The following is a 15803-nucleotide window of genomic DNA, read 5'->3' as shown; positions in this document are numbered from 1 at the left end:
TAAAGGCGTGTAAAACAAATGCAAATGTGCTTAGTGTAAAGATCATCTCTGACCTCCAACCAAATGACCCACTATTCCTTTGTGCGACATACCATGGGCTCATGATTTCAAGAACTAATCCTCACATTTTTCCACAAACCCTTGTGAGGGATGGACAGGCAAGTCAATAGCCCCTCTGGGCCAAAGACCGCAACCCTAACCAGTACGCAGGGAAAGTAGGCTATAAACTCTGCAATGCTCCAAGGAATGTCACCTTTGATTAGAAGTGATGGTTTGTGGTTTTAGAGAAAGAGCAGTGACCCGTTGGTAAACTCTAGTGACTCATCATGCTCGTCTGGCCAGACAGACAGGTAGACAGCAAATCCCAGACGACACATCTCCCCAAAACCACATTATTATGTCTGTGTGGACACAAGGTGGTGGGCAGGCCAATTCCACATTGTTCCCAAAACAAGCGAAAGCTAAAATAACCGTTAGAGAGATCAAATAACTGAAACGCAATTCCAGTTTCAATTTATTTAATTTCTTTAACCAGGCAAGTCAGTTAAAAACAAATTAATATTTACAATGATGGCCTACCCTGGCCGATGCTGGGCCAATTGTGCACTGCCCTATGGGACTCCCAATCACAGCCAGTTGTGATACAGCCTGGAATTGAACCAGGGTCTGTAGTGACACCTCTAGCACTGAGATGCTTTGCTTTAGACTGCTTCGCAACTCGGGAGCCCTACTCGGGGCGTATGGCTCATTTTCGAGTTATGCACTTTGTGTCACTTGTGCCGTATCCCTCATGTATCAGCATTTAGAGCAACTTAGGACAGTACGATATACAGTAAATGGGCAGGATACTTGTTTCAGCGAACACATGTATAATGCGTGGGCAGCACATTTGCAAATAAACTAAGAACAAACTGCTTTAAGGTATAAGAAGCTTCCAACATGCAACAACTCTCTCCCTGTTCCCAGCATGCTCTCCCACCCCCTCCTTTCTTTCTCTTTTTCCTCTAATTCTTCAGGAGAGCGCTACTCTCGTTGGTTGTTGGGACAGTACTGTCTTTGTCTGAGGCCCTGTTGTAAACCACGGCTCAAGGCTTTGGCAAAGGGGCACACAATTGAACTAAGCCATTTTAAATCCTTTAAAGCTGAACCCGCCTAATAAAGAAGGCCCCCAACAAGACAAGTCCCTGCATGCATCCACCCACCCACCCATCCATCCACCCATCCATCCATCCATCCATCCACCCATCCATCCATCGATCGATCCATCCATCCATCCACCCATCCATCCATCCATCCATCCATCCATCCATCCATCCATCCATCCATCTATCTAGCTTTAGCAAAGTCTTGTATGTTGTGTTGCTAGAAAATGGATTTGGCCTGCTGTATACACCACTAGTTTTAATTAACAAGCCTCTAAGACTCTCCGGCAGTGTTAGGGGTGTCTGATGTTTTGTTTGTCTTTGTCCTCGGAAGGGCCAGTATTAAAAACAGGTGCCTGTTGGTGTGCTGGGATTCAAGGGCAAATACAAATGATCTGAATCTTGAGTTACAGATGAATAAAATACATTAAGGCCTATACTGTATTGTGCCATGCCTCTGATGACAATGGGCTTAGTGTAATTAAATGCTCCCATAAACCATCTCCTGTCACATTTTGGCCAAAAGCAACAATGCTTATGATTTAAATGAAAAATCCATAGTGTGACATTGCATAGTTAATTCCTCCTTTCCTTGAATATCTTGAAATGCTTTGCTAGGTAAAAGTTAAAGTTTAACCTAGCTTTCATCTATGGAATCATATTGATTTATAATTTGAAGGAAGGATTTTTAAAAGTGTTCAAAGTGAGCCCCTGCATCCTTACACCTCAACCGCTTCACCTGGCGGAGGTGCACCTGTGGAACTGGTTCACATGCCAATTCTGGCAAACCAACCCAAAGAAAAATATCCCATTGTGAGAGGAACAGCGGGCAGCTTTTAAAAATATATATGTTTTTCATATCTGGACAATTCCACATTAACAGAATTACGCTGACACTCCGATTCCTTTACCATGAAATTGCTCATGTGTTTTTTTCCCGGGCACTTTTTCGACAGCTGAATACTGACGACCCACTTAACATGAAAAAACATTGTATTTTTTCATCTCCAAGCTGTCCTCTGCTTGCTTTCCGAGAAAAACATCAGGAAAAATACTTGTTTGTTTGTTTTTTGGGAGTTGTAAGTAATGGCTCCCAGAGTACCCTTCACCTAGTTAAATAGGCCAAAGCGTTGGACGCAGCGCTAATAGGGATAGTCTTAGCCCGTAGGGCATCCCATTTACTCTTTGCACTCCAGGTATCACAGTGAATGATTTTGCCTTCATTAAACACTGAGTGTGGAGACACTGGTGGGTGGTGTGTGTGTGTATGTTTATGTAGGTGAACGGCACTGACAGTTGCTATGTTTTTTTCTTGTTCTCTGCTAATGCCAAGATCTCTCTGAGGCTAAAAAGTGGGCGAGCTTTGAAGTGCATTTGGCTGGCTACAACAGTTCTATTATCACAAGACGGAGAGCACAGGATTCATGGGGATCTATAACACCACGTTAACTTAAAACTGGGATAGACACCAATAATTCAACAATCTCTGAAAGTATACCAACAACAGATTTTCACACTTTTGGCATTCTCTCAACCAGATTCATGAGGAATACTTTTCCAACAGTCTTGAAGGAGTTCCCACATATGCTGAGCACTAGTCGGCTGCTTTCCCTTCACTCTGTGGTCCAACTCATCCCAAACCATCTCAATTGGGTTGAGGTCGGGTGATTGTGGAGGCCAGGTCATCTGATACAGCACTCCATCACTCTCCTTCTTGGTCAAATAGCCCTTACACAGCCTGGAGGTGTGTTGGGTCATTGTCCTGTTGAAAAACAAATGATAGTCCCACTAAGCGCAAACCAGTGTACCTTGAATTCTAAATAAATCCCAGACAGTGTCACCAGCAAAGCACCCCCACACCATCACACCTTCTCCTCCATGCTTCACAGTGAGAACCACACATGCAGAGATCATCCGTTCACCTACTCTGCATCTCACAGAGACATGGCGGTTGGAACAAAAAATCTCACATTTTGACTCATTAGACCAAAGGACAGATTTCCACCAGTCTAATATCCATTTCTTGTGTTTCTTGGCCTCAAGCCAGTCTCTTCTTCTAATTGGTGTCCTTTGGTTGTGGTTTCTTTGCAGCAATTTGACCATGAAGGCCTGATTCACTAAGTCTCCTCTGAACAGTTGACATTGACATGTGTCTTTTACTTGAACTCTTGTGAAGCATTTATTTGGGCACTCTTAATTGAAATGCATTCCAGGTGACACCCTCATGAAGCTGGTTGGGAGAATGCCAAGAGTGTGCAAAGCTGTCATAAAATATATTTTGATTTGTTTATCACTTTTATGGTTACTTAATGATTCCATATGTGTTTTTTCATAGTTCTGATGTCTTCATTATTATTCTACAATGTAGAAAATAGTAAAAATAAAGAAATACCCTTGAATGAGTAGGTGTGAAAAGTTAGAATTTTGGACCCAGATCTGTGAAGAACTCGAGTCACAATACATGTGTTGGTCTCATAGTTTCACTTCGGAATTTGCTTTATTATGAATGAAAGTCGATTTTTGGGTGCATTATTTCCACGTGGTTATAGGGTTAATTCCGTGTGGTTGCAGGGTTAAAATAGAAACAACTCAAAGGGTTAAATTTAGGCATTTATTCCAAGTTTAAGGTTAGGGCTATGGTTTGGGGAAGGCTTAAAACAAAATATTTAAAAACAATGAGCCGTTTCCATCAAGTATCATCATGTACTCTTCCTGCTTGCTAGAGCCTTGTGAACTGAGGTGGCGCAATGGTCAAAGCAGCATGGTCTAGTGCCAAGTCTCAAGAGTTGGTGCCCAGTTTTGTCGTTGTTTTTATTTATTTTTAATTTTTAATTTAATAAAAAATTTTGTGGGGGTTGAGCACCAAGGAAGGCATATAACGACGTCCTCAAGACCTTTTCAAACGTCCGAAAGAGAAGAAATGTCCGAAATGTTTCTATTGACCAGGCTGGATTAATGCCTAAGGAACTGAATTTCCATGTGTCCTATACGTGCTTGAAGTTTAAAAAAAAAGTTAATCCAAAATAAACTAGCAGTGTTATTAATAGTGTTTTATTGAAACGTTCAGTGAAAGTTTTAAAGAAGTTATTCCAAAACCTCTTAATAAAAGAGCTCCCAGGAAATCTTTCAAAGAACCAGATTAAAATGTTCTAAGAACCTCCCTGCAACCTAAAAATAAATGTTTCCAGAACAGGTGAAATGTTCACTTCTGTTCTCAGAGTGTTTAAAACACTCTCCGATTTATTAAGGAAACATATGGCTCCGTTCCCAAAACCAATATAAAACCAAAAACATATGTTCCCACAACTTCATACTTTATGAGCATCATGTTGCTGTATTGTGCCATGGTATTGTGAAATATCCTTAATGGACAAAGTAGTTCTCACATAGCCTACTGTATCAATAGTGTTGATTCAGTGAGTCAAATAGTGTTGGCACATGCCAAGAAAGAGTTCCACAATGTATATGCTATACTATAGCCAACAATTTGAGATTCAACCAAATCATTGACCTGTATTCCTGTAAAATTCATGACCTTCTCATACTGTATGTTGTACTCTCCGTTGTTTCTGTCACAGTCATTTATGAGCATTGGAGAGACGTGTTTAGCTGTCAATAAACATTTGTTGACTTTGAACTGTTGAGAATTCATCCAAAAGAGCTGCTCAGGCTCTGGGGTTGATCATTTACATGACGTTTGAATACAGTTTGAATCCCATGACAAACCCTTTTGGCGTGGCGTCCCAAATCCAATCTGTTCGGCATCAGACCACCAAGTTGTGTTTGACTGGAGCACACATGCTGATGTGGCATCTAGACCCAAGGAAGTTTGATAGGAATTTTTAAATTTTCTTAGTCAATCGTTTACTTGACATGGTGATTTGTCATGTATTAAACAAACAGACCAGTAAGTAGTGAATGACTAACATACAGTATTACTGTATAACAGCATTGAGCTTTAAAAAAAAAATGGAAAATGGAAAACTAGAACAGGCACAGTATGGTAATCGAATCATTTTAACTGATAGGATAACAAATGTAAATCAGGTGGGCGGAACGTGACGACAGCGTCAGTCACAATGTAGGAAGTTCTAAGAACATTGCAGCCATGAAGTCACACAATTTCCCAAGCAACGGTTTGAGCTGTAGCCCCTGTGAGTGAAGTGAGTGAAGCCTACATTAGATGTGTAACTAAGGGACACACCTTGGAAAGGAAGATACAGAGGTATGTCTAGAGCTGCTACCTCCCACTCAAGGTTGCAGGGAAGTTACTGTAACATTCAACGATGCAAGCTGAAAGTGGAACAGATATTTCATGTATGGTATCACTTGGCCTGGGATTCAATCAACCCTGCAGTGCCAAAAACTGGCGGCTGATCAAATGGACATGCACTGCAAAACAAATGCACGTTATAAGCTATGCAAATGATCAGACAAATTCAGACGTCATAGTTTTTGCTTTGAGAATGCGTTGAAAACAATCATCGTCTGCAGCTTTTGTTTACTCAGATTCCAGGTTTTTGGCACATGTTTGAATGACTCCAATCTCAGCGCTAGTCCACTAAAGCTATCCGCTATGTCTTCCTCCTTCCAACATTATAGAGCCAAAAACATCTCCATAAAAGTTGAAAAACGCCACATCCTTCCAAAACCCCATTCATGTCTCAGTGGTCGCACCACTTTCGGCTTCTTCATGTGGTTGAACCGCTGTCATTAATTAGTCCCCATTGTGACCAGGATTAGTCCCCAACAGACAGAAAGGACTCTGTGGGGTTCTGGGCCGGACTTTGACAGAGTTTATAGAAGCAGCTCACTGAACTGAAGAATCACATTATTCCAAAATGCAAAGCACTCTGCCTTGTATACTGCCCAGTGTGAGAAATACTCCTGCTTAGCCCCTATACCGTCATTGGCTATCCCGTTGATGAGTGCAATTCATATCAATTCAATTAGAATCAAAGGGCTTAAGTTTTGCCGTCGCAACATAACAAAGACACGGTGCTGCAGCTTCTTTTAGTAGTGGAGTAGTGGAGGGACACCTGAGGGGCTTGGGATGATGTGTTCAGTTAGCTGCATGACACAGTGTCCCTAACAACATACAGTGCATTGTGCTTTAGGGGCAATGCATTTAATATGTGTAACTTTTTTAGGAGATCGAAATTGGTAAATACTTGTAGTGAGCGTTCACTTATTTCTTTCAGATTACACGTTTTTATTCAACATTATCAAGGCCATAGCACCTGCTGCAGTAGTAGGCTAACTTGCTTTGCTATTCATCTTTGAAATCCATACTGTACTCTATATCTCAGTTTGCCAACAGTGTGCTTCGAATAATAAAATGCATACAGAACACTCTCCATTCATGCATTAGAGAAGAAGCCACTGAGAAAGACAACACGGACTCGTTCAAACCCGCAGGTTATTAACTCAGTAGGTCAGTGGAGCACCACAACTCATAGACCCGGAGAAGTACTGTAACATGAGACAACTGAAACAAAAGCACATGACAGCCCAATAGAAAAAGTGCCTTTTGTTACCATCTTTCTGACAGTATCTCTTCTATCCTGCTGAATTTTTCTTCACGTTTTTCTTTATAATCCAATCCAGATAACTTCAATTTGACTCCAGTGAGAGAGAGGTCTTCTTGCCATGTTTCTCAATAGCCAAGTTCCTGCCATCAATAATGGAAGGTCCACATGACAGTGGTCTGCGACCCAGAATAAGAAGGAAAACTCCCATTCGTTAGTGGCTTTCCCGTTCGAGTAAGTTGAGCTCAGAGCTGTGAAGTGTCTAGCTGCCTATTGCTTCACTGGCTCCACGTTTCAGCTTCTCTGGCAGCACTGTGTTTTTGGAGCAAGTGGGAGCGCAGGAGAGAGAGGGAGTAAGAGAAAAGGCCTGAGAAGGGGGAGGAGAAAAGCTTTCCCTTTCAGAAGAAAATCCCTCTAGGCTTTTCAGGCATTTTCTCAGAGGAAGCAGTAGCTTCAGACCAGTGTGGGATTCTCTTTCTCTCTCGCTCTCTTTCTTTACACACACACACACACACACACACACACACACACACACACACACACACACACACACACACACACACACACACACACACACACACACACACACACACACACACACACACACACACACACACACACGTGCTCAGACACACACTTGAAAGCTTTATTTCATTTTGGATCTCAATAAAGTGTTAAAATGAGTGTGTGTCTGTATTGAGATCTAAAGTGAAATGAGTATTCAAATATCGACTTACACATACATACACAATCCCTTCCATTCACTCAATAACAACACAACCTACCGTTGATATCGCCTCCTTCTATAGCGGCTCCCTTCTGTCTATTTTAATCATTAATCATTAAGGCTTTGGGAGGGTAACTTCATAGCTTAGTGCCCTTTAGAGTCTCCTCTTTTTACTGGCTATTAGGCTTAAGCTGCCTGCCAAATGGCACCCTATTCCCTACATAACGCATAACTTTTTACCAGGGTCCATAGGGCTAGAGACAAAAGTAGTGCACTAAATAAGGAATAGGGTGATTTTTAGGACACACACTCTTTAATTTCCTCTGCACAGAACCGCTGCTCTATGAGACTGCCCAGTGTTACAACACTTGGAAGAGAACACTTGGAAGAGAACACTTGGAAGAGAAGGCATAGAGGAGACTTCAAGGGTCCAGTTCATTGTGGCACACCTTAGCAAATCGTTTTTGGACCAGGTAGTACCTCCGTGTTTCCAACCGTTTTTCTTATGTTTAGTGCCGAATGAAAATGGCCCAGTGCACCAGCAGGGCATTAGCAGAGTGATAGGCTAGCTATAGCTAGCTGCTTTCACAGCAGAATGATGGAATGTAAGGTTACACCCTCTCTGGACTGTAGCCTTCTTCTGAGGGGTTGCTGGTATGGTGAATGAAACTCAAGAGCTAGTGTGTGAGCGGTGGGGTTGCTTGAACATTCCTTGAGTGTTTTCGTCGAAAAAGAGACAGACAGAGAAAGCGAATAGTGTTTATTTCTCGCAGCTTTAAGCGACAAGGTATGGAAGTGAAGTGCTTTGAATATGGCAAAATTTAATATGGCTGCTCTCCAGTCGGTCGTTTCGGGAGCGACGAACATCAGGACTGACTAAACATTCCTTAATGGACCAATGCAGCCATTTTTATCTCAATGTCAAATCAAATCTGGGTAACAATGAAGTACCTCACTGTGATTGTTTTCAATAAATATTGTCAAAAATATACAAAAATAACAGTTTCTCAAGCAAGAATATTGTTAGGACTGTTTTGAAGTGGTCTGAGAGGGGAGGGGAAAACTTTGAAACGCTTTCTTATTGGTATATTAACTAATTTACCGCCTGGTGGTGTCACCAGGCAGACCAAAACACAAATTCCAGCAAAACAGGCAAAAATGTCAGGTAGTCTTTTCAAACAGCTCTTACACTAAAAGGGCATTGTGATAGTTTTCCCAATTTCACAGTATTATTCCAACATCAAAGTGTGGAAATACAGTGCATTCAGAAAGTTTTCAGACCCCTTCCCTGTTTCCACATTACAGCCTTATTCTAAAATTGATTAAATTCACTTTCTTTCTCATCAATCCACACACAATACCACATAATGACAAAGCAAAAACAGGTTGTCAGAATTTTTTTGCAAATTGATAAAAAAAACTAAAACAGAAATACATTATTTATGTAAGTATTCAGACCCTTTGCTATGAGACCTGTGGTAAATTCAATTGATTGGACATGATTTAGAAAGGCACACACCTGTCTATACAAGGTCCTACAGTTGACAGTGCATGTCAGAGCAAAAACCAAACAATCAGGTCGAAGAAATTGTACGTAGAGCTCTGAGACAGGATTGTGTTGAGGCACAGATCTGGGGAAGGGTACCAAAACATTTCTGCAGCATTGAAGGTCTCCAAGAACACAGTGGCCTCCATCATTCTTAAATGGAAGAAGTTTGGAACCACCAAGACTCTTCTTAGAACTGGCTGCCTAGCCAAACTGAGCAATCGGGGAAGAAGGGCCTTGGTCAGGGAGGTGACCAATATCTTGATGGTCACTGTGACAGAGCTCCAGAGTTCCTCTGTGGAGATGGGAGAACTTTTCAGAAGGACAACAGAATCCACTCTTCAGTAAAAGTCACATGACAGCCCGCTTGGATTTTGCCAAAAGGCACCTAAAGGACTCTCAGACCATGACAAACAAGATTCTCTGGTCTGAAAAAAACAAGATTGAACTATTTGGCCTGAATGCCAAGTGTCACGTCTGGAGGAAACCTGGCACCATCCCTATGGTGAAGCGTGGTGGTGGCAGCATAATGCTTCGGCGAAGTTTTTCCGCGTCAGGGACTGGGAGACTAGTCAGGGAAAGATGAACAATGCAAAGTACAGAGAGATCCTTTATGAAAACCACTGGGAGACTAGTCAGGATCGAGGGAAAGATGAACGGAGCAAAGTACAGAGAGATCCTTGATGAAAACCTGCTCCAAAGCGCTCAGGTTCTCAGACTGGGGTGTAGGTTCACCTTCCAACAGGACAATGACCCTAAGCACACAGCCAAAACAATGCAGGAGTCGCTTCAGACAAGTCTCTGAATGTCCTTGAGTGGCCCAGCCAGAGCCCAGAATTGAACCCTATCTAACATCTCTGGAGAGACCTGAAAATCACTGTTCAGCGACGCTGTCCATCCAACCTGATAGAGCTTGAGAGGATCTGCATAGAAGAATGTGAGAAACCCCCAAATACAGGTGTGCCAACCCAAGAAGATTCAAGGCTGTAATTGCTGCCGTGGTGCTTCAACAAAGTACTGAGTAAAGGGTCTGAACACTTTCCAAATGCACTGTATATATGACACACAGGAAAATCACGCTTTTGACTGCACTTAGCTTATAAACATTTTCATTAAGAAGGAGAGAGAACTGAGAAGTTTTTACTTCTCTGAGCCAAACTTACAAGAATAATGTAGATTAAGTAACTGGAATGGAGAGCGTGTCGGCTGTTCTCTCTGTCTCAATGAGTATGCTTATGCACACTAATAATTTGATATTAAACTGATTATGGCAGTAAGACAAGTATGGCATTAGACATGTTAACACCTTACTCTGCTTATCTATGGTCATAATCTTAAGTAAGCATACACCGATTAAAACACCTGTTGTTTTTTTGCAATCTTTTGAATTATTAAGACATGTAAACAGTGGTATATTTGATCTGTGCATGTGTAAGCACCAGTAGCGCAAGCCTCCCTCTTATGCTCGAGTGAAGCGAGTTTGGAAAAACTGAAGGTAGGTATCTTAGAAATAGTTTTCACATATAAACTTTGTATGTCCGAATCAAATAGGCTTCCCAAAAATAACATGGTCGCTGTGGTAGAACGTTTATTATGATTGCCGATTTTCTGCATTTAACAAAGTCTCATCAGGTAGGCTGATTTCAGATGTTTCCAAGTGAACAGAATTATTAAGGAAATCGTTCTTCTTGCAAAGCATGTAAACGTTTTAATCAAACTATTGTATTAATCTGACTATTCACAATAATCGTATTGTTGTGTGCATGTAACCATACTCAGGGGGCATGGGGTGGCAGGTAGCCTAGTGGTTAGAGCATTGGATTAGTAACAGAAAGGTTGCAAGATCAAGTCCCTGAGCTGACAAGGTAAAAATCTGTTGTTCTGCCCCTGAACAAGGCAGTTAACCCACTGTTCCTAGGGTGTCATTGAAAATAATAATTTGTTCTTAACCTGTTGGGGATGGGGGCGCTGTTTAGACTATTTATGCTAATGTGGCTAATTTTTTAAACGGCTTCCCACAAAATCCTTGATCGTACAATATGCATATTATTATTATTATTGGATAGAAAACAGTCTATAGTTTCTATAGGAGTTGAAATTTTGTCTCTAAGTGGAACAGAGCCCATTCTACAGCAATTTCCCTGACATGGAGTCAGATTTGAGAAACGTTGGCCACTTTTCTGAAGTCATTTAAACGGGCACTGTCGTTGCTATGACTATACGGACACTTCTTACGTCTTCCCCTGGATGCCTTTACGTGATGACGATTCCAACGGGCTCGATTGCTCGTTCACAGGCACTACAAATGAAAAAAACCTTTAGCTAGCAAGTCTTTTCTTGCTGCGTAACGCGCGTGGAAGACACCGACCCTCTCCTGTTCCAAGCATTAGTTTAGCCTGTTATATTTCTCCGGTCATCTTTTCACTCGTTATAGGAGTTACAAACATCACAAAGTAGTTAATTTAAAGCGTTTTATAGCAATTTATATCCGTTTAGTGCGATTTTGGGACATTTATTTTTGCAACGATGTGAAAAGTTGGGAACGCTTTTCAGTTCATCCCGAACGTAGTTGACATTTCCACATGGCAAGAGGACAGCTTTCCACCAAAAGACGATTTCTCCCAAGAAAGGATCCTTTGCCCAAGATACTGATGGAAGAACAGCTCAAGGTAGGACATTTTTATTATGATAAATCGTGTTTCTGTCGAAACATTTTAGTGGCTTAGGACGCCATGTTTTTTGACGTAGCTTCGCTTGGCGCAAACTGTATTGAAAAGTAAGGATAAATTAAAAAATGTAATAACGCAATTGTATTAAGAATTAAATTGTCTATCAATCCCTGTCCACCCTATATTTTTTAGTCACGTTTATGAGTATTTATGTATAAGAGTAGATCACTGTCTAAGTGGCGCAAGGACAAATTCTGACCAGCTGAGTTACATTTCACATTGTCTAACCATGATTTTGGTGGCTAAATATAAACATTTTCGATCAAACTGTATATGCATGTTGTAATGTGATGTTACAGGAGTGTCATCGGAAGAATTCTGAGAAGGTTAGTGAAAAAATTAATATCTTTTGGCGATGTTGACTTTTATCGCTCACTTTGGCTAGAATCAATGCTGGGCTGCTAATTGCTATGTGCTAAGCTAATATAACGATTTATTGTGTTTTCGCTGTAAGACACTTAGAAAATCTGAAATATTGTCTGTATTCACAGGATCTGTGTCTTTCGATTCGTGTATGCTGTGTATTTTTACGAAATGTTTGATGATTAGTAGTTAGGTAAACACGTTGCTCATTGTAATTATTCTAGTCCATTTGTGATGGTGGGTGCAATTGTAAACTATGCCATATACCTGAAATATGCACTTTTTTCTAACAAAACCTATCCCATACCATAAATATGTTATCAGACTGTCATCTAATGAGTTTTTTTGTTGGTTAGGGGCTATAAATATCTTAGTTTAGCCGAATTGGTGATGGCTACTGGTGTTGGTGGACAAATAAAAGATGGTGGAATATGCTAATGTGTTTTTAGGTAATAGATGTACATCTTTACATATTGTGTCTTCCCTGTAAAACATTTTAAAAATCGGAAATGTTGACTGGATTCATAAGATCTGTGTCTTTCATTAGCTGTATTGGACTTTAATGTGTGAAAGTTAAATATTTTAAAAAATATTTTTTTTGAATTTCGCGGCACTGGTTTTTCAGTGGGGGGGGGGGGGGGTGTGCCGCTAGCGCCACGCTGATCCTAGACAGGTTAATTAACTGACTTGTGTAGTTAAATAAAGGTAAAATAAGAAATGCTCAATATGGCTTTAAAACTCAACTATGTGCCTCAAACAATTTTCATAAAGAACGAGAGAGAAAACATTGTTTAAATAGTATAATAGTGTTTATCTCAGCAAAAAGGTGAAAAGAATGTAGTTGAAACAATATACCGAATGTAAAAAAAACAAACATTCGCTCTCCCTACCCTCTCTCTCTCTCTCTCTCTCTCTTTCTCCCTACCCTCTCTCTCTCTCTCTCTTTCTCCCTACCCTCTCTCTCTCTCTCTCTCTCTCTCTTTCTCCCTACCCTCTCTCTCTCTCTCTCTCTCTCTCTTTCTCCCTACCCTCTCTCTCTCTCTCTCTCTCTCTCTCTCTCACTACCCTCTCTCTCTCTCTCTCTCTCTCTTTCTCCCTACCCTCTCTCTCTCTCTCTCTCTCTCTCTTTCTCCCTACCCTCTCTCTCTCTTTCTCCCTACCCTCTCTCTCTCTCTCTCTCTCTCTCTTTCTCCCTACCCTCTCTCTCTCTCTCTCTCTTTCTCCCTACCCTCTCTCTCTCTCTCTCTCTCTCTCTTTCTCCCTACCCTCTCTCTCTCTCTCTCTCTCTCTCTCTCTCTCTCCCTACCCTCTCTCTCTCTCTCTCTCTCTTTCTCCCTACCCTCTCTCTCTCTCTCTCTCTCTCTCTCTCTCTCTCTCTCTCTCCCTACCCTCTCTCTCTCTCTCTCTCTCTCTCTCTCTTTCTCCCTACCCTCTCTCCCCCTCTCTCTCTCTCTATCTTTCTCCCTACCCTCTCTCTCTCTCTCTCTCTTTCTCCCTACCCTCTCTCTCTCTCTCTCTCTCTCTCTCTTTCTCCCTACCCTCTCTCTCTCTCTCTCTCTCTCTCTTTCTCCCTACCCTCTCTCCCCCTCTCTCTCTCTCTATCTTTCTCCCTACCCTCTCTCTCTCTCTCTCTCTTTCTCCCTACCCTCTCTCTCTCTCTCTCTCTCTCTCTCTCTCTCTCTTTCTCCCTACCCTCTCTCTCTCTCTCTCTCTCTCTCTTTCTCCCTACCCTCTCTCCCCCTCTCTCTCTCTCTATCTTTCTCCCTACCCTCTCTCTCGCTCTCTTTCTCCCTACCCTCTCTCTTTCTCTGTCTCTCTCTTTCTCCCTACCCTCTCTCCCCCTCTCTCTTTCTCCATACCCCCTCTCTCTCTTTCTCCCTACCCTCTCTCTCTCTTTCTCCCTACCCTCTCTGTCTTTCTCCCCCCTCTCTCTCTGTCTTTCTCCCTACCCCCTCTCTCTCTCTCTCCCTACCCTCTCTCTCTCCCTACCCTCTCTCTCTCTCTTTGATTTTGGGAAAGGGCAAGAGCCTACTTGTAGGGTTTCCACAGATGGACAGAGTTGTGCCACTGGGGGAGAGGGGGCCTTTAAATGAACATATGCGTGTCACTGGGGGAGAGGTGTTTGGCAGGGGGGATGGCAGTGAGAGAAGCAGCAGTTACTCAGACTCCCATTTTTCTCTTTAGCTCTCTCTCTCCCTCTATTAAAAGGTAAAAGGTTCTCTCTCTGAAGTCCACACATTTGACAATATTCTCTCACGCTCCCTTTTCCTCCTCTCTCTCTTTGTCAGCTTTCTGCGTATGTAAAAGGACCAGGGGGAATATTGAAAATAATGTTTATATATTTAACATACTGTACATAACCTCCCTTTTGGCAGAGAACCATTTTCCATTTCATTACATACATTCTAGTTCTATCCGAAACATTCCTCAACACTTCCCTAACTCGCTGAATATGCCTTAATTTGCCTCTGGTCAATGTGCATGTGGAGAGAAGACTTCTGAGTCTGGTTTGGGTTTCATTCATCATTGTGACAATCCCTGGTGCTGTCGCTCCATAAGAAACATGCTCGTCTGGTGAGGCTGTGCTGGATCATAGAGGCCACAGCGGCTGACATTTATCTCAACCCCCCTCCATTCATTAAAAGCAGATGTGGTGTCCATCTCCACTAAGACTGGGGGCTAGTTGGATGGTCATGGCAGCGAGGGATGAGGCAGAACTGGGCCAGTCATTTTACACACAGACACTCAGGGAAATAGACAAGACATACAACCATAAACACAGACGTAATGTAGACAAACAGAGATGTAAAAGAACACAGATAATGGCAGCCAGATACAGATGATGACACACACACATGTGCACACACACACACACACACACACACACACACACACACACACACACACACACACACACACACACACACACACACACACACACACACACACACACACACACACACACACACACACACACACAGCAGGATGAGACCCATAATCCCCCAAACCCTCCTGTTGGTCATTCCTTCATAGTGAGTGGGAGACCCCTAGGGTTAAGAATGAAGACCTCCCACTTCCCCTTCCGCTTTCCATTTCCTTGTGTGTGTGTGTGTGTGTGTGTGTGTGTGTGTGTGTGTGTGTGTGTGGGGGTGTGTGTGTGTGTGTGTGTGTGTGTGTGTGTGTGTGTGTGTGTGTGTGTGTGTGTGTGTGTGTGTGTGTGTGTGTGTGTGTGTGTGTGTGTGTGTGTGTGTGTGGGTGTGTGTGTGTGTGTGGGGGGGGGGGGATTGGGTGTATAGACACATTATCTCAAATATAGCAATGATCATAACATTTCATAGAACATAAATGTCATTAAATGTGTCTATATGACAACGATCTCAGTGTTGATGTTTGAAGTGTTTCATCTGGGCACGGGGAGGATAAAAGGAGGAAACTGAGGACAACACTGTTATCTGTTTCCTCTCCTCCCTTCACCAGACAGAGTGCCTTGTTATCTCTGTCTGGAGATCTCCAGATATATAGACTACCACATCATATCCTGCCTGGCCTGGGTTGTCGCCGTGGTGATTTAGACAGACTTTCTACGGTCGTATTTATTAGGGCACACCGTAGCCATACGGATACGAAAACAGGCGCTTCTCATTGGACAAGTTCCAGTAGTCCCTCCCTGTTTCAGTCCATTATCTTCCGTTTGGTGCCTAATGAATACGACCCTACATTATCTCTCAACAGACAGCAGGCAGTATAGCAGACCATCATCCACCATCT

At 42.3% G+C, this 15803-nt stretch overlaps 1 protein-coding gene across 1 annotated transcript in view; it reads right to left on the bottom strand.

The window, feature by feature from the left end:
• Nucleotides 1-7027, bottom strand: part of LOC129815631 (uncharacterized) — a 63260-nt gene extending 56233 nt beyond the window's left edge. Inside the window, exon 1 of the mRNA XM_055869611.1 lies at nucleotides 6680-7027. Coding sequence (XP_055725586.1) covers nucleotides 6680-6682 — 3 coding nt within the window. The 5' untranslated portion in view covers nucleotides 6683-7027. The remainder of the gene's footprint in view (nucleotides 1-6679) is intronic.
• Between the last annotated feature and the right edge of the window lie 8776 nt (nucleotides 7028-15803).

Source organism: Salvelinus fontinalis, chromosome 18, assembly GCF_029448725.1.
Source record: "Salvelinus fontinalis isolate EN_2023a chromosome 18, ASM2944872v1, whole genome shotgun sequence".
NCBI classification, from domain to species: domain Eukaryota; kingdom Metazoa; phylum Chordata; class Actinopteri; order Salmoniformes; family Salmonidae; genus Salvelinus; species Salvelinus fontinalis.
This window is presented reverse-complemented; position numbering and strand designations above follow the sequence as displayed.